Source organism: Alligator sinensis, unplaced genomic scaffold, assembly GCF_000455745.1.
Source record: "Alligator sinensis unplaced genomic scaffold, ASM45574v1 scaffold641_2, whole genome shotgun sequence".
NCBI lineage: Eukaryota > Metazoa > Chordata > Crocodylia > Alligatoridae > Alligator > Alligator sinensis.
The window spans coordinates 185,056-204,948 of NW_005843111.1; the positions used below are offsets into that span (position 1 = coordinate 185,056).

General features: G+C 44.4%; 1 protein-coding gene across 1 annotated transcript in view; it reads right to left on the reverse strand.

Annotated features, from left to right (window-relative positions):
• ADAMTS14 (ADAM metallopeptidase with thrombospondin type 1 motif 14) overlaps window positions 1-19,893 on the reverse strand; it is a 127,498-nt gene that overhangs the window by 12,791 nt on the left and 94,814 nt on the right. Inside the window, exons 10-17 of the mRNA XM_025193858.1 lie at window positions 19,364-19,477; window positions 13,230-13,378; window positions 11,866-12,041; window positions 10,686-10,819; window positions 9,859-9,982; window positions 5,601-5,684; window positions 3,384-3,547; window positions 1,384-1,549 (exon numbers count right to left, since the gene is read on the reverse strand). Coding sequence (XP_025049643.1) covers window positions 1,384-1,549; window positions 3,384-3,547; window positions 5,601-5,684; window positions 9,859-9,982; window positions 10,686-10,819; window positions 11,866-12,041; window positions 13,230-13,378; window positions 19,364-19,477 — 1,111 coding nt within the window. The remainder of the gene's footprint in view (window positions 1-1,383; window positions 1,550-3,383; window positions 3,548-5,600; window positions 5,685-9,858; window positions 9,983-10,685; window positions 10,820-11,865; window positions 12,042-13,229; window positions 13,379-19,363; window positions 19,478-19,893) is intronic.

The window sequence follows — 19,893 nt, forward strand, 5'->3', positions numbered from 1 at the left end:
CAGCCTGAGCTGCTTGCACCCTCCAACCCCCCCAGGCAGGTGTTCTAGGGGCTTGAGAGCCCCTCAAGCCCCCAGAACACCTACCCAGCTCTGCATGCTTACAGAGAGGCACCCCAGGGAATCTCACCAAGACCCAACCCCAGCAATCACTGGAGCAAGTCTGGCTGAGTGGGGAAAGCCAATCATGGGGATGGATCTGGCTGAGCCCAAAACCACATCCAGAGATCACATCATCCCTTGTTCCACACCACCAAAGGCAGGACAAGGGACAACGTGCATTTTGCCCAGTAAAGCAGATCAGCGGTGCTGAGACACATCACAGTACAGCTGATCCACTTCATTTAGCAATGTCTGTTTCTAGCCAAAAAATAATACTTTCAGTGATCCTACTTAACCAAGTCCACAAAACCTGCTAGTGCTTCTAATGTGGGCAAATCCTACATTTGTACATAGAAATTTGTACCATATGCAGAATTACTTCTTTTAAGTGTGCAAAATCCATTCAAAATTATGTATGCATAATTAAAAATGCATGCTGAAAAATTTGTCCTTGTGCATATAGAGTAAGGCTGTTTCAAAGAAGGCTTGGCAATAATTGTTCATATCTTTATAATGGATGCTCGCATTACCCTGCATTAAATCCCAGGTTCCAAGAATCCACAGAAATCATAAGCATGTGAAAGCATAGAGACTGCATCAAAGCAGATTTAGAAATGAAGTACATCAGAATAGTGCAAAGGAAATTTGACTCTCTCAAAATTTATCTCAATTTATCTCAAATGAGATAAGATTAAGGCCTGGAATTGCTCAGGAAGAGGACTATTCAGATATTTAGAAGCCAGGGGCTGATGGGATTCTTCTAATGTCCTATATGTCCAAGATATCTGAGAGCTACACATGTGTGACTATGTAGTAAGACAAAAGGCAGGTTAGATTTGCATCTTATAGACTAACTAACTCAGAGCTGTATTGCATAAGCTTTCATATGGAGAGAACTTACTTCATCAGATGCTGTGAAGTAAGCCCTGTGCTTACAGAAGTTTATACTGTATATCTCTGGTGTGATTAGTGTCAGGGTTCAAATTACACTTTGACTGTTGGGGAGGGGTCTGCAAAAAAATGAAACCAGTTCATTGATTAACAAGTCCATCTAAGTGAAGGAGCAATCCAATCAGAGATCCCCCCCCAGGTTATGATTTTCAAATCTTACAGGTGGGGGGTCTCATCTCTTGGGGGCGGGGAGGGCTCCGCCGCCCCAGCTTCCCCTTAATTCACACCCTGATTAGTGTATAAGGTATAAATCTACCCTGCCTTCTGCCTGACTTCAGACTATCATGGCTAACTATTTCTCAATGTAGTAAGAAACATAAAAGAGAAAGAGACCTCCTCCACAAGCCTTGGAGCACTGCGACCAGCTCTTGAGAGCCCACTCATAGGTGTCCATCTCTTCAAGAAGGACATTATTGTTTCCAATCATAGGCAGCAAGTCCTCATGGATGATGTATTTATACATCAAGCTGCTCATAAATTCATCTTCCTGTGGGATAACCTGCAATCAAAGGGATAAAAAACAAGGAAGGGGCAGTGGGAAGAGAGAAAGAAAAAATGAAAAAGTGGGAAATAGTGCAAGAGATGGGAGGAAAGGGATTAGAAAGGAGAAAACAAACAAGAAATATAATAATTTATCACACAGATACATAGCATAAAAAAGTAATGGAAAAGAAAGTAGAAGAAAGAAATGAAACCAGAATAGCAGAAAAAAAAAAAGAGGAAAAAGAGCTGATATGAAGAAATCCTGATCCAATTGAAATTTTTCATCCAAAATGATCAGAAGGACCATAAAATGCACAATATACACAATATACAGTATATACCCAATATACTCTGTGTTCTACCTCTTGGCACTGTGGCAGGCCAGTAGGGGATGCTCCTGTGCTGAGCCACCCACCTCACTGCACCCCACCAAAAACCAACCTTCGAGTGCCTCCCCTGGGGTGCCTAGGTCTGGCCAACTCCCTTCCTGGAGCACACCAGCAAGCCTGGGGTACCGCTGCCAGCACCTGGATTCAGGTTTTTCTCTGGGCCTTGTGCCACCCAGGACAAACAGACCCTGTAGACTTAGGGGTTGCTTAACCCCAGCAGGATATATCTAAGTGCTTCTTATAGCCTGAGGCCTCCCTTAGTCAGCCAAGTAAAGGGAGCAAAAAGGCCTGCCCAACCCATCTCAAGCATGTACAACAAGGCTGGCTATAAGGGACAGCTTTATAGCTTTATTGGGTAGAGAGGGTAGGCATGGGGAGGGGTACAAGTCAGAGAAGTAGCAAAAGAATAACCCTGAGCAAACAAAAGCATCTTGGTAGCCTTTTGATATGCAACTAGAGTACATTAAACTAAGTTCCTAGTTAGGTTCCTGGTAAGTTACTCACATCCACATCCAGAGTATGACACAGCTGTGGAGGTCCATGCTTCTTTGTGTGTGTCTTTAAAATGTCTGTCTGCCTTCTTCCTGGAGGGACTCTTAAATAGCCCTCTTGACCTCACCACCTGGACCCAACCAACATCAGGTATCTTCTCAGCATCACTGATGCTGACCGGTGGGTTTGAGTAATGTCCGCTCTCACCTTGAGAAAGGACCACTGCCTTAGGACCACCTTCCCAGGCCAAAGGGGGGAAGTTTAACAATAGACCTGGCTACAGGGAGAGAGGAATCCCTACTCCCTAGGAGATCCCCTAGCAACCAGGTGATTACCTAGCAACCAGTTGATAGACACACGGGCAGAGAGAAAGAGAGAGAGAGAGAAGAGGGGAACAAACAACCCCAAAAATGAGGAGGCTGGGAGGGAGTTCTTTCACAGGCACATAAAGAAAATGCCCAGCAAACTATTTACTTGCTAGACTCCACACATGTAACCTTCCCCCTTATCTGCATAAACAGGAATTTTAACTAAAACTCTAGAACAGAAGGGTTGTTTGTAAAACTCTTTACCAAAAAGTGAACACATATTGCCAGGGCAGGGGGGACCATTCATCCATGAATGCACAGAGAACTTACATGTTTAATTCCTTGTAAGGCTTACATAAGCCAAAATGAGGTGTATACCAGTAGGCTGTTGTGTCCTTTGATACACTATCAGACACAAGCTCAAAACCTTGAGGTACCTGAGGAGCATACCTTTGGTCTACCCTGACACATTCCAGACTAGTCCATTATTATTATTCTTATTTAAATTTCACTTTTTAAAAAATATACCTATTCATTATAAAATGTTCCTATTCTTTCTAACTTTTATATGAGACTTTTCTAACATTTTAGCATTGTGTATTCTGTGACATTGCATGATGGTCAGCCATTATTTCCCTAAAGACAAACCAGCTGGACTCACCAGAACACTGATGGCTTCATGTAGGGGCCCACTAGTTTTCAAGGTCTCTTTGCCATTCTCTATGGTGTATTCCCATTCCAAGCCCATCTCAAGGAAGGTTTTGCTTTTGGCTTCTTTTCCCTTGGCATTTAGGATGAAGTTACCAGTGCCTTGGTTCTTAACAGCTAGAAAAAAGAGTCACAAAGTAATTTTATCATGCCAATGTCTTTCAGGAACAGTCGAATGAATTGGTAGCATAATCTAGGGGAATTTAACAGCCACAGGTTAACCTGTTGTTAGGTCTTTTATAGAAAATCACCTGCATTTAAATACTTGATTAAGTGGTAACTGAAAGAGCAGTGTCTCCATCACAAAACCACTCTGGCAGCCTTGGCAATATCTGTGCATCAATGCTTAAAAAAGGGGTGTGGGATAGGTCAAGGATGATGTGTACTGGCAAAGCTGTGGAGTGTGCAAAGCTGAATAAGCAGGGTGTTCTGCTGCTAAGAAGCAAAGTGTCTTAGCAGATGACCAGTACAGTGTTCTTGGAGAAAAAAGAAGTGATCTCTTATGCTTCCTTAGAAAAATACCTCCTCTGGGCCTTTGTCTCTGAAGTGCAGAAAATAAGACTGTGGGCACTGACTGATGAAACTGCATGGGTACATCCTATTGAATGGATTGATGCATGTAACTAGGGCTGGTGTCTGCATTTTCCAACTACTTTGCTTAAATACCAATCCCCTCATTCTTTGAAATAATGGGCTCCTAAGCAGAAAGAACACAACCCCATTTTTCCTGTGGCCAAAAGAGATTTCACATGAAGAGGAAGGCTTTGGGGAATATATCCTCAGATAGAGGACCATTATATGAATGGTTGGTAAGGGTTTGCACAGACTCAGCTCTATTTGTTGGGGACTGAGGTGACATAGGTGCTAAGGCACATGATTGACAGTCCAGAGGTGACAAGTTTGAGGCCATAGCAGAAGTACTCATAGAGCAGCCTGTCAGTTTCCAATGAAACTGTGAATTCTGCTAAATACCTTATCATCATAAAGGCACAGGAGAAAAAAGGAAAGCTCTATTTGCCAGACTCACTGGTAAAGAAGGATGATGCAGTAGGAAGAAAGGTGATTTGCTAATCAAGAGGTAGGGGAACAGCTACTTCCTCTTAATGCCCTCTTTCTCATGATCTCATTTCCCCAACCTCCAACCACACCTCCCATCCAGAACATGATACAAAGACAGATCACCTTTGTAAGTGTCTCTAATAACTAGAAAAATAGCCAGCTGCCCTACAATGACACTAAAAAGGATCTGTAAATCTGGCTTAACCAACCCCAAGTTGACTATGGCCAGCACATCAGCTCTTATGCCTTCCCCTATCCTCCTAAGACAGGGGAAGCTGCTTTGTCCAGCCAGTCTCCATCTGACATAATTGTCCCTTAGGGGGCACTCCTGGTTAGTATGCTCACAATCAGGTTGTTCTTAGATGGTCTCAAAACAGGCTTAGTGGTGCCCTGGAGCTGTAGGATTGGTTGGGGTAGCTTGGGTGTTAAAGTCACCCCATAACACTCCTTCCATTCCTGAGCTGTGCTAGGCTCAGAAAGGCCTCAGAAAGTCTAGTCCCAAAGATATGGCCCTAAGACTTCATGTTATGCTCTCATTTTTCACCTCGTTGTTAGTGTTCATGAAAGTGCAGGAACAGAAGCACCAGCTAATGCCAAGATGGCAAACCACATGCCAATTCCTTGCCCTTTGGCCCCAGCCAACATACCTCAGTTCTGACAAGAACTCCACCTTGCTACTCCATTCCTGGGCACCCATACAGTTTTGCTAATACAATTAATCCTTCAATGTCCCCCACTACTCCATTCCTGGGCTTCTTTTCAGACAAGATCAACAGTCATAGTGCACTTGGCAAAACTGCCTGTGGGCTGTCTGACTTACATGCAAGAAAGCCTTGAACGAGACCTACTTATCACTCAAGCAGGAACTGGACAGTAAATAAGCCTTTTGCGCTCAGTTAGCCCATTCTGGATATAATTCTAAATATTATGCATGTACAGTACAATAAAATTGGCTCTTAGCAATCCCACACCCACTTGGAAAGCATGACCCACTCACCTAGTTTAGATCATTTGACCCTTAAAGTTTCTTTAATTAAACAAAATGAGGCAAGGCTGACTAACACTCCCTGCCTCTTGGCCTGTTTGCACTCTGTGACCAGTCAGTGCTCACCAATGTTATGGGATGCTGGCTCCATCTCTTCTATCTGAACGTGCCTGGCCCCAGCTGGAATCTCAAACATTTTCAAAACACCCACTGAAAAATAAAAGAAAGAGAAGCACTCTAAAAACCAACACCATAGCAATAAGGTTTGAACCCTGTGGAACGCTCCCAACATGCTTTGATGCTTCAGTGAGAGAAGAAAAGGGAGGCGTGTGTTTTAGTTGGTACTTTTGGCTTGTGCTTTTACGGTTGATAACAGGCTAGTTTAGATAACTCTGCATTTGCAAGGCAGCCCTAATTTGATTCTCCAGGTCATGAGTACAGTGAAGCATTAAGGGACTGTTTGCAGAGATAGCAGATAATCTGTGATTTTATTAGCAATGAGTCAAATTCAAAATATTCAGAGTCCATTCAGACAAGCATCCAATATTTGGAATCTAAGCTGATGCCTATATGGACATGAGGCTTTTCAGTCCTCCCATTATGCTTTTCTCTTGGTTTCTACCCCTGAACCTTCTTCAAGACTTGTCCCACAATCTCCTAACTCCTCTTCTCTTCCAATGACACAGACAGTTTGCTATCATTCTCTAAGCAATAGTCCTAGTCTCACACAGCATTATGTAACCTGGGTGCACCCAAGTACTGTGCTCCCCTCTTCAGATAGAAGGGACAGGCAGCAGGCAAGGGTGCTGCAAGAGGGACCTGCAATATGGAGGCCAGATCCTTCTACTCCCTGTAAAGTCAGGCCAGAACAAGAGGTACTCAACTATATACAGATTTATTAATATATACAAGAATTAAGATAATTGCTATTAATAAACACACACAGATATACAATTATCATATAATACTGTGTCCTACAGATAAAGGCTGAAAGATTACACCCCTCTAGGTAGCCCCAAACAATGTGCTGATGAACAGTGGATTTAGAATAGATGAAAAACAGGTAAATACAGGTGAGTGCAGGTGAGTGCCACTTGCTCCCTTGGACTGCCGCTCACAGGTGCCCCTGTGCACCGTCCTGTGCACTGAGGGCTCTACCTTCTGCTGGGGGTTGGAGGCCCAGGCCGCTTTGTGTGGTGCCAGGGCTCAATCCGTCTCCCAGACCCTCCGTGCAGCGTTGCCCGCAACGAGTTCCCTGGCCACTTGTCAGGGATCATAGACCCGAGTCACCTCAGGCTACTCCCAGGTTCTCGAGCTTCATGCACCGCTGCATGCACAAGATCCCAGTCACTTGCCGGGGGTTGCAGACCCAAGCTGCCTCATGCAGCTCCCAGGGTTTGGGCTCTGTGCACTGCAGCATGTACGAGGTCCCAGCCGCTCACCAGGGCTTTGCAGACCCGAGCTGCCTCATGCAGCTCCCAGGATATGGGCTCCAGGCACAGAGCCATGCACCGACGCCGTGTTCCCTGCAGTGGAGCTGGGGATGCAGCCACTTGCCATTTCTGCTTATGAATAGGCGTCTTCGGGCTCTTCAGAGTGCTGCCTGCTAGCCAGCTCACACCAGCTATTCTTAGCCCATCCTCTTCTCCATCCCTTGATGCGTCGCTCATGTGCTGGACACACAGCGCCTTTTATTCACTCCGGAGGCTCCACCCCAAAGTGTTGTCGGACCTGCAAAGAGCAGGCTACAACCAGGCCCAGGGTTCTCCTCTCTCTCCCACCACCACCCCCCGGCAAGGGTGGGGCAAGCCCCTTCCCAGTGTTACCTGATTGGTGGATGGGCTCCACCAATCAAAATGAAGAATCTCTGAGCCCGGGCTGCCAGGCTGTACCTGTAAGTCCGCCACACTTGCATAATCCTTCTCATCCCCTGGTTAGGTTCTCTACTTTCTGAATGCTGATAGATGCACAGCTCCACTCTGGCACCACATGAGTTACAGTGACATTCACTGTTGGATCCGGGGAGTTTTGGGGACTGAGCTCCAGTTTGGAGCAGCTGCATGTCTGCAGACTCTCTCCCCTAGCTCCACTCCTTTGGAGCACCTTCATCTGTACCCTCATGTAATGAAGTACTCTACAGCCATGCCTTGACAGAAGCTCAGGGCTGCAGAATGCTTTAAAAGCACTCAATCATGCGACATGTAATGAGGATTCAGACTGTCGCACAATCGAGTACTTTTAAAGCACTCTGCAGATGTGCACTTCTTTCAGGGCATGACTGTAAAGTGCTTCAGGGGACCAATCAAGCAACAAAACATCACTTCTGTCAACACCCTCTATGACTTCTCTGTGTCAGGCTGCATCATTTGCTTCTAGAACCTGATTCCCTTTGCACCTTACTCCTAACCCTGAACCCTGCAAGAGATTAGACAGAGAAAGGCAAATTATTTCCACATAGACAGCATTCGGAATGCTCTTATGTATGGCACACTCTAAGCAAAACCCTTTTTTTCACTTCCTTCACAGTGTTTTATTTGAAAGGTCAGAGCTCCTCTACAGAGATGTCACCACTCTTTGTCAATAAAACCCCTGAAACTGGCAAGTATGGGGTTCAGATTGGTTTACAAAAATAACTGCAGAACTAGCTGTCTCTCACTGTCAGATAAATACAGCTGCTGCTAGTAGCCAAACAAGTAGGTTTTGTGCCCTGGGCAAACCCTGCAGGAGAGTGGGCTTGTTGGGGGAATGGTTCCGAGGACAGGGACGTGTACAGGAGTCTTACCCATTCCCTGGTGTCTGCTGTTGCTGCTACTGTAGCCACCACATGCTCTGCCTACCCCAGCTCTTGCTCTTAGAGGAGCAGCAGCATTGATGTGTCTATGCACCAGCTGCTGCTGCTGCAAGAAAAATGCTGTGGAGCTGGTCTTACCTGCCGAGGCACAGACTCTGTTGGGGGAGGGACAATTTTGGCACCCCTTCTAAGTCAGCGCCCAGGGCTGGTGCCCTTTCACTTACCCTTAGTTAAGCTACTGACAGCTACACCTGAGCTTAGAGAAGGAAGCAAAAGATGGGAAAGAATAGCAAATTAAAGGCTTAGCAGATGAAGACCATAACCAGGAATTCAAGCCAAAACTGAATCAGCAACAAGGTTTGTTCCAAGATCCACTGAAGTTCATGGAGCAGTGCTGTAAGGTTATATCCATGCAGCAATCAGGAAGTGTGACTGAAGCATAAAGTAGCATCCCTGAACTAGTTTCATCCTAGCTAGCTTGGGTAACAACAGCAATGAAGATGCAGCAGCACACAGGTCAGTATAAGCTGCATCAGCTGGCAAGGATCCCTGGCCATGTACTCTGGCTGCTGGTCTAGTCTGACCTGCAAAGGCTGCTGCTTCAGTGCTGCTGTTATCTACACTGGCTAAATTAAAACTAGCTCAGATGCACCTACAGATTGCAGCTACTGCCAGGACTCCTCCTGACTGCACCACAGGCATGCATTTCACCTTGCCATCTGTACTGTACAGCAGGTAATCTACTGTGTGATGTAAGTGCTGCAACTTCCAAGTGGCCATCCCAGGAAACTCCAAATCCAGTGTGCTACACTGGTCTAGCCTGGTGATGGCAACTGCTTGAATCATCATAAACAGACAGATAACAGACAGGCAGAAAGAAGCAGGTATTATAAACAACATCTTTAGCTGAGTAGCAAAATGGTTACTGGGTACTGCTGAGACTTGTCACTGGGGCACATGCAATGGGCCATAACCAACTGGCTTTAACAGGTGGGGATCCAGTAAAATCACTAAAGGCATGTCAACTGACACCAGTTAAGGATGGGACCAATGGACACTGACCATTTAAATACAAGCACTTAGATGTCAAATTACAGGGCTTTAATATAGCTTGCCAAATGTCTGCAGAATAAGACAAAGGGCTAGATTTCTTTCTTTTTTAAACATAAATTATGAGACCAATATTAAATGCTCTAATAAGTAACAGGAGCAGCATTAGACAGCACTCTGAGACTGCAGTAGGTAGCATTTCTGGGTAGCAAGCTGTAGTTCAGCAGCCATTTCCCCTTTCTGTCTGTCTGCTCTGGTTGTCTAGTGCCTACCATAGGCAGGTTTGGTCCATGACTATGGATACTGGATTATGCTAAATGCTAAATAAATAATGCAAAATGATAAGATCCATTTGTACTTGTATGTGTAGGGCCAAACTGTGCTTTCACCTACACCAGTGTAAATCTGGATTTCAAAATAGGAATGCTAGATTTATGCAGGCCCAGTGAAGGACAAATGCTTGCCCCCAGACATGCTACATTTCTTACATGCTAATACATATTTAAACAGCCCACTTCCTGTACTCTGGGGATGTATTCTTACCTGGCTCCTTGGGGGTTTTAACCAAAGTCCCTTTCACTGTCCGACAGTGGGAATTGTCACCCCCACAAACACCACACTTGTCATCCTGCTTCAGAGAGCCAATTTCTTTGTCACACCCAACGTGCTGTCACCAGAGAGGGAAAGAAATAAAAAAAAAAATAGGGTCACATGTACAGAGAGATTCAGAATACATGGCAGACATCACACCTTAAAGCTATTTTTGGGCTTTAGCAATGTTGTACAGCTACAACATAGATGAGGGTGAGATAAAGTGGGTGGGTGGGTGGGTGAAAGTAGATAGCGACTTTCCAGGACAAACCACATAGATTTCTACCAGCTGTTGAGTCATTCTCATGAAGGCTGCACTCTGGAAACCTAGGCCTCCACATCATTTGACCCCCCAACCTGGTACTCCTCCTCCTTCTCCTTTCTTCCCTCAGTAGAAGTCTTCAGGGATGTATTGTTCAACTTTGATTCCCACCTCTGATAGAAGCCTCAGCCCACACACCAACATACTCATTCTCTTCTGGATAAAAATAGCACAAGACACACACACGCACGCGCACACAGCTTCTCTACCAGGATGAGTGCTAAGGGAGCCTGTTTAAGTAACAGCATATCTGACCTTTTCCTTTATTTTGTTTCAGATAGTGCTCCAGCTTATAGAGCTCCAATGAAAAGTCTATGGTAAGTTTAAATGTTTTTGTAAGTTTCCACTGACTTCAAGAAATGTGCGTACTCCTTGTCTTTGCCTTGCCCAAGCACTCTTATTTGGATAGAAGACAAGTAAAATTGAAAATCAGTAGACGTAGTATTTAGCAACATACCACACACTCCCCCCGGACACACACACTGTAGGGGTCTCTGTAGCTGCATCTGGTACCATCGTGAACAACTTGGTTCATGAATACCACATCTCCTGTTCCCTCAGACTGACAAATCAGCTCACACTTCTGAGCATCTGCAACAACAACAAAAGATATTGAGGAGCTCATGCTTGTAGCAATTCTTTAGAATCAATTAAAAAAACCTACTTCAAGAGGGTGAACTTCCAACCTTGAACACACTTGGGATGTTTTCAAGACCTGCCTGTCTTTTTATTGTGTCTAATGACTTCCTATATTTACTATTTGATGCTATGTATTCTCTAGCAGCACACTTATGGAAGTGTGACTCTGGAGGTGCCAGCAAATGAACAATCATGAAGGATGTGTCTGGGCAAAGTCAGACTTTCTTGAATGTGAAACAATTAGGAGGGTGAATGAAAGACCACATTCTGCCATGGACACACATGCAAAGTCACTTTGATTCTGTTGTCAGCAATCCCTCAATATGAGGATAACAGTTTTATTCCAACTGGTTTGTGTATTCTTACAACTGAAAATCCATCAAAACAGCTGGAATTATAGGGTCACTTGTTGCCTTTATTCAATGAGAGTTGGGCCTGCTGGAGTGATAAAAATTATTTTAAAAAGTGTGGGTGGATATATTTACATTTAATAAGAAAAGCAGATTCTCTTCTTTCTTTCAAGACTTGACTGGTAGAAAAAAATGAAGGAGGTGTCAGAGTGCTAGTTATAGTTTCCTTATGCTGTTGGCTTGTCTGTGCCAGTTGCAATCCTGGTATGAGCCGAAGTAACTTATGGGTTGCTAATTTATGCCAATGGCATATGGTCTCTCTATTTGAAAACCCTTTTTCCACTGACTCACCTGGCTCTATATTCAGTGGTCTTTATTTCCCTGCTATACATCACATGCTATGCAAAGAGCATTTTGCTGACGTATTTTAGATGCTTGTGATCAGCTCTCACAGTGGAAACCAAATGACAGTATCCAGGTTCTGCAGTCTATATTACCAAAAACACCATCACATGTGGCACAAACTACCAGCCTCATCCAAAGGTAGCTTGGACTTAGCTACCTTCAAAGCCCACAAAACAAACATGAGTCAGTTCATTAACTGCTTGGCACTAACACTGTCTGGCAAATTGGGCCATCTCCGCTCACCATCATGATGCTCGTAGGGAAGCCAGGTGTGCTTGGAGTTCTGATGGGTATAGTAAGAGTTGCGCTTGGAGCACTGTTGGGCACGGAAATCCTCATATGGTCCACGGCACTCTTCAGTATTGCAGATCTGGTACTCATAAGTGGATCCGGGGCAATTTCGCCCACCATAAGCTGGTCTACAAAATAAATCCAGTGGGAAAAGAATCATTTTGAGTATTTCAGAAACGGGCATTCAAGCCTGATACAACCCAATAGAAGCAGAGATCTACAACAGTTTAAGAACTCATTAATTCATACAGCAATGCCTACAGGCATCCATATATCACCAGTCACTTTTAACATCTGGACTCTCCCTTAATCCAGAACAGACTACCAACACATCCAAGGACACACACGCATGTGCGCTTATTTTTTGTGAGTCATTTAAAGAAATAAAATCAGCACTGAAAGTGGTTGACCAATAACTACTTTATGCTAGTTTGAGGGTCTCTGTGAACACCTCTCATTCCTGTCCTCTGCCTGCTGAGCAAAGAAGTGGGAAAAACTGCACATGTGTTCCCATGACTGCCAGCTGCTATTATCAAATCACCAAGACAAGAGGTTATGTTTAATCTCCTTGAAGCCAGTACGCCTTGACAGTGCTTCTTTAAAGCAAGTGCTCTACTGGAAGGAGGAAGGGGTCCAACCCAGTTGGATTACATGTGCAGGAGAAGAGCAGGTAGCTCGGCATTAAAACTAAGAGACTATAGATGGATTATTTAACAAAAACTGAAAATTCCGAGCTCTAATCCAATGGGAGTTGGAAGTCCAACTCCCTTAGACTCATTTTTAAATCTCATGCTAACATTTACCACTGAACTCAGCCAATCTAAGATAAACAAGCAGACCATCTAGGGCATCTACACATGCTATGGGGTGACAGGGGGATGGGGTTGCTTTAATTAGTATTCATGTATTCAGCATCCCCACTCTTCAGAATGGCGGCACCACCATTTTGAAGTGTGGGAATACTGAATATACATGAACCAGAGGCTGCCGGAGCATGCTAATTAGCACACTCCAACAAACTCAATTAATCAAGTCTGCTCCAATGCGTGCTAATTAGCATGCATCAGAGCAGATGTCTGGCACATGTATAGGTGCCTCAAAGGTGCAAGTCCCTGGAAAATGAAATATCTTTTAATGTTGTGACATGTACTGTGGTGTCTATACATGGTACTCTCTCTTTCTGGCTTACTCAACTTCACAGAGGAACTCTTTCTTTCCTTGTGACTGTCCTCCTGAAGGAAGGAGAAGGAGCTTCCTGTTCTCTGCCAGTTACAATTTTACAGTGACCAAAAGAATCACCAGAAGGCCAAACTTACGGTGGGTTGTTGCAGCTCCTGCTGCGGGAGCGGACCCCACCCCCACACGTCCTAGAGCAGGAACCAAACTTGGACCAGGAACTCCAGCTGCCATCCTGGCTGTAAGGCTGTTCTGAAGTCTTCCAGATGCAGTGACCCTTGAAACACCACTGGAACAGAAGGAAAAACAAGCATTACCTGACCATCTGCCACTTTGTAATCATCCAGCTTTATCTGAGAACAGCTCTAACATCATGGGAGCACCATGGTCTGAAAATCGTTTTTCCCACTGTCACTGGTGAGATGAATGCGACGGACAGTGATAACTGTGAGGTGACAAAACCTTAATGTAAATAAACAAAGGACTCAAGGGATTTGGGTGGCATGGAGTTAATAAAATAATGGCCCCATCAGTTCTGGAAAGCCAAATCCAAATCCTGACATAGGTCACATGTGAAAGTCAGGTTGCTCTGCTAGCTTCTTCCTCATCTCCATTTGTTCATAAGACCATTAGGTAAAAACTAGTCTCTCTTCAGAAGAGAGCTAGAAATGGAATAACAGGATTCACTGTGTGGGTGTGTCCCAGGGTGTGTCCCATACAGGAAAGGACTATAAAGGCCAGGATTGAGGTGCACTTGGAGACCTTTCATGTGGGGGGGCTCACATAGCTTTTGCTTCTGTTCTGCTCATTCCTCACTAATGCAATGAACTTTTCACTCTCACAAACACAGAACTCAGAAAACCTCATAACTGTATCTCTCCCAAAAAAGAGATTAATCTTCATGAACATTAACTGAGGTCCTGACCTCAACCACAGTCAAGCAACACACATCTAAGCTCATAAGCGGGTGTTGGGGCTGCCCTACATTATATTGGTTGCTTAAGAGTGGAGGGCATCCACAGCAGTGCTGGATAAATGTAGAGGTGTCCTGATCATGCCTCCCTCCCCCCATCTATCTCCTGTATGCTGGCAGCAAGGTAGGGATAACTGAAAGATGTGCCAGTACTAGGATGATCCTTTTGCACTGGTTGTGCAATGTCCACACCCAACTTCCAGCAATGCAATGGCACAAAGAGACATCTTCTTTTCCCAGGACCTCAGTCACAGGTTTGGTTGAATCTCGTTTGGGGCTTGATTCACTGCATCTTCTTATTAATGATTGCAGGATATACTCCTCTGCTGTCATGTGACTGGCTATTGTCTCATATTTTTAAACCATCCCAGCTTCATGTTTAAACAGGCAGGAAAATGACCAAATCCTACAACTGTGCCAAGAGCAGGAGTTGGAAATACTTCAGGAGTGGCAGACCAAAATTATCCAGTTCAGATGGAGGCAGGCTGGCCCTTCTGACCTGGCTTCTTGATGCTGCCACTACCACCACAACTGCTTCTCCCCACTACCCAGCCACCACCACGTTTCTGCCACCAAGCCACTATGCAGGCAAAGGCCCCCACTGCAGAAACACCATCAAAGCCTCCCCATTGTCAAAATACAGCTGAAGCCATGGCTTCATAAGCTGGATAAAACAGCTCTGTGGACTGAATCTGAATAGGTTGCCAACCCTTGAACAAGAGGACTGAGTTGCTCTGTGGCCAGGACTAACAGTACAAAAATGCCTCAGAAGGAACACTATCAAGTAGTTTACCCTCAGAATTTGCCTGTCCTCAATTTCCTGTTGGAAAATGATAAAACTTCCTTCCAGTTTCTAAACAGGCAGGGCTGGCTCTCAGCTGAGCAAAAATGTCATAGTTCAAATGAGGTCATATATTAACATGCTAATTTACACCAGCTGAGGACTTGGCATCTGATTCAGTGCGTGTATGCATGTGTGTGTGAGTGCATTTAAATCCTACGGACATGAATGACCAGTGACCATTCTGTATTTCAGTTTCTCAGATACATTCACATACTTTTGCTGCACTACTGCAGAGACAGAAAGAGCAAGTGTAGATTGTTACCCAGGAATATACCAATCTTGCTAGAAGATGCTAATTGACAAACACATGGCATTAAAGCATCCTTGTGGAAAACAGGCCCTTTAAAATCCTTTTACTGAAGCTGTTTTGGGGTTCAGAGAATGGCTTTCCATCAACTCTTAATCCACCCAGTCCAGACCCTCCAGCCTGAATCATATTAGTAATGTATATTAGCACTGCGGTAGGCAGTCTGCACCTGAACTGAATAAATATGTTGGTACTCATTCAAGTTTCTCAGCTTTTTACATATTCTCGATTTTAAGTTCCATGGAGTAATAAAGCAAGAATAGTCAAGCATGAACTTAAAGACCTTCCTCAGCCCTTCTGCAAGCAAAATGCTCATCTCGGGAAGAATAATTAAAAACACAAATACAAAATGTGTGACACCTGGCTGGATGGCAGCACTATGGAAAAGGACTTGGGAGTTTTGGTAGATCACAGACTCACTATGAGCCTGCAGTGTGATGCAGTTACACAAAAAGTGAGTGCAGTTTTAGGATGCATCAATAGAATCACCTAATATAAGGATGGGATCACCTAATAGAAGCATTAAATGAAAGACATGGGAGCTAATAGTGCCTCTCTACTCATCACTGGTTAGGCCTCATGGAGTATTGTGTGCAGTTCTATACTCCACATTTTAAAAAGGACCTGGAGAAGTTAGAGAGGGTTGGGGCAGGCAACCAAGATGATCAGGGGCTTGGAAGGCATATCATATGAGGAGAGGCTGAAGGAACTGGGCATGTTCAGCTTACAGAAAAGGTGCTTCAGAGGGGACATAATAGCAGTCTTCAAATACTTGAAGGGCTGCCATAAAAAAAAGAGGGAAAGCACCTTTTCTGTCTTGCTGCAGTGAGGAGGATACAGACCAACAGCTTGAAGCTGCAGTGAAGTAGGTTTAGAATGGATATCCAAAAAAGCCTCTTCACTGTTACAACAGTGAGGCAGTGGAACAGACTGCCTCGGGAAGTTCTGGACTCCCCACCACTGGAAGTGTTCAAGAAGAGGTTGGACAGCCACTGGTCAGTGATGATATAGGTGTAGCTATGCCTGTGTTCTACTATGGGTATTTCCCATGTTTCCAGGCTTTGCTGGTTGCTCCCTTCCCCTCTTTCTGCTATATGTGTCAGGATGTTTTTAAACCTTCCTCAGAGGCATTGGGTGTCGGTGACAGCCAAGGCTGGGGAGTGCCAATGCTTCTGGTGGGATCAAAACCAGAGGCTCCTAATCAAGGTCAGATTGATCACCATATTTGGGGTCAGGAAGGAATTTTATCCAATGGTCAGACTGGTATGGATTTGGGGGTGAGGAGAGTTGCTTTCCTCTATAGTGGGGGGCATGTCCCTCTACCTGAGATCTCTTAAGCATATACTGACAACCTTTTATAGAAGCAGAACATTGGCTGCCATGGTTTCCCTGCTTTATTTGTGAAAGGTTAGGCTGTTATGGCTATGTTATATCAAGGTTGATGGTACCTTTATGTAGAGTTTACATTATGGGTTGTACAGGATGGCTTGATAGCAAGGATGATCCTGCCACAGGCAAGGGGTTGGACTACATGATCTTTGGAAGTCCCTTCCAATTGTACTTTCTATGATTCTTTGACTGATTCTATGATTACCAGTAAGGGAAATCTCACTATAGCAAAACAATGGAGCATGTATTTCAGGATTTCACCCTTTAAGAAGAAAGCCATATTTTGAATGAGAAATTACTTTCCTTCAAGCATTTGATAGCCTCTAACATAAATGGTTTGTTTCTGACCATGAAGGAGCCATATTGACAGGTACTTCATAGAAAACTGTGTCTAAAACAAAACTGCCAAGGTGAAAATGGCCAGGAAAGGAGTTTTGAGTTAAAAGAAAGATTAATAAAATATTAAATTAGTAAATACTTTAGCAGCCTTGGCTGGTTAAGTGCATGAAGAGGAGCACTGGCTGAGATACTAGCCAAGAATCCAGGGGACCTGGGTTCCATTGTAAGCTCTTGGGTAAGTTGCTTCACCTCTATTTCATCTATCATCTTTTGTTTTTCTGTTATATGTAGAGTATAAACTCCTAGGGGCAAGGACCAGCTCTTACTATGGCCATGTCCAGACGAGTGCAGCCATGCAGTACATGGCACCGCAGATACTTCTGTGATGCCACATACCGCACATGGTGGAGAAAAATGGTGAAGCAGTGCATGCACAGGCAGTGAGCGTGTGCCGCTCAAAAGCAGAGCTGGGCCACCTGGAGCCATGCTGAGGCTGCCAGCCAGGCTCCACATGGCAGAATTGTCACTGCTGCAGCCCCTGGAGGCCCCCAGATAAGGCTGCTGGGGCCAGCCCAGTGCTAGCCCCAGGCTCCCCTACCGCCCCTGGGGTAACTTGCCATGTGCCAGAGTGCAAGTGGCATGGGCATTCCCCGGGGACAATTAGCTGCAGTGCACATTGTCCCCGGGGAACCAAACATCCACACCACTTGTGGACACAGCCTATGTGTCTGAACAGTGCATAGCACAACAGAGCCTTGATCTGAACTACGGTTTATGGGTGCTCCTGTAATAACAATAAAAACATAGATATAGTGGAGACCTTTCAGCTTCAGTGAAAACCCATCTGGGGTAGAAACATAAGGCTGTCTTTTCAGTGGCCTTTAAGAAATAAGTCTGTAGCCTTACCAGAAAATCCCTGGAGAAAAGGATTCCCAGAGAGATACAAAATTAAATGGGCCTGGAGACTAAACCACCTTTCACTGTTAGAAGTGATCACACCTGAGCAAGGCTGAGAAACTCTAGTAGAATGATGTTACTGCTGTTGCTGTGCCAGGTGTGTTGTGTAGAAACAAGGATTTCAGCCTCCAGGTCTTTCAGACTGGCACCTTTCACCAGCACTGTATGTAATGCATAGACAGACATTAATAATATAGTTCTAAGTTCTTGGCAGTGTTCATTCAAGTGCTAGCCATTCAATATGGCAGCATTTACAGAGAGATCAATGTGATTCATTTTGAAGCTGTTATTAAAATTGTTGATTATTTTAAGCAGATTCTTTGAAAAGATTTCATTCTCAGCATTGCTCAGATGTAAGAGATTGCTTCATCCTCTGACATCTAACAGTCTTCTATCCATATGTACCTTCACTGCCCTTACAGTAGATTCACTCTTTCAGCAGACTCCCCAAAATGCCAAACTTCCTGTTGTTAGTGCCTCTGGGACTTCCATGGCTAGGTACAGACCTTCAAAAAGCCTGAGGCAGAATCAATCTAAGTGCGGTTTTGTGTAAGCAGTGTAGTTTATATCGGTACTGAACAGAATACAAATCTGCCCTTTTGGTGGGTGTGCAAATCTTAGATAGGGTTCTACTAGTTTTAAACCAGTCTGTGTGTGCTGAGCTTCCTTTCTGTTATGGGTATAGACTAGTTTTGTGTGCTGAACTTCTGTTCTGTTATGGGTATAGACTGGTTTCCCATCACTTATATCAGTAAAAGTGTAATGTCTGTACCTGGCCCATGTGTGAGTAAGCAAAAAGTCCCAGGCAATCCAGCTGCTCTTCTGACTCATAAGCAATTGCATGCTGTGGTAATGGGAGTAATAGCAAACGCTAAAATAGTCCGATCCTGTGATGAAGTCATACTTCTAAACTGATGACCTCACAGTCTGTTGCTATGGCACTGACTGTCATGTCATAACATTTGCCAGCTGCACAGCTTCATTTTAAAATCAAACAGGAAGAAAGATGGTCTGTGAGGAACAAAAGCCCTTATTTGAACACTGGGATATTGAATCATTAGGGAGGAAAACAAGAAATAAAAATACTTTTTAAGTGAAGAAAAGACCAAATGCCACATACACGGTAAAGATTCTGCATGAATTATTACAATATGTTCTTTAGCATGGGTGCATCTCAAAAGTTCACTTTTGTTTCTAAGAAAATAGATCTTTCTCACCTTTTCAAATAAAACAGAAGAGATGCATGATTTTCAAAATGCAGACTAATGCAAAAGCCTATATATCTCTTCCCTCCCCACCCCGTCCACCCGTGCCTCCACTCTGCAAGGAAACTGTGCAGGGATCAGTGTATTTACACAGCTGATTATGTGTGCTCATATACATCTCTGACCCAAGCTGAGCAGAAGTACATCTGTTTTCTAGTAATAGTAAATCCAGACTCTACTATGCCCAGTACTGCAGGTACCTTGCCTGAGGAACATTCGGTCCCATCCAGGGGGGGCCCTTTCTTGGTTTTGCAGAAGTAAGGGTTGTCTGGATGGCTGCACCACAGCTGCTTGCAAGGGTCAAAGGTTCTGAACTGTGAAGTAAACAAGAACCCTTCTGTTACTTTAATGGGTAGACATATACCAACCTCAACTGCCCCCAACCCTGAAACTATGACCAAGAGCAAAGAAGTTGAAAACTCTGAGCCTGTCCCACTGCAGAGACTTAGACACAAGGTAGACATGGAGTAATTCCAAGAAGTTCACTGCAAAATGCCTGTTTTTATCCCACTTAAGCCTCTCCTCTCTCTCAGTTGATTTGGGTATAAACAGAGCTAGCCCCTCAGATTTGCAGTCTCCCTTCTCAAACCCAATACATAAATCTGTTAAAACACTACCATCAGGACAGGCAGAAGGTACTATTTGCTTTATGGACACTATCACTTCTAATCAAATGTGGTAAAGGGAAAAGAGTGCAGCCAGTTTCCACCCTGCATGCTCATCCTCCCTA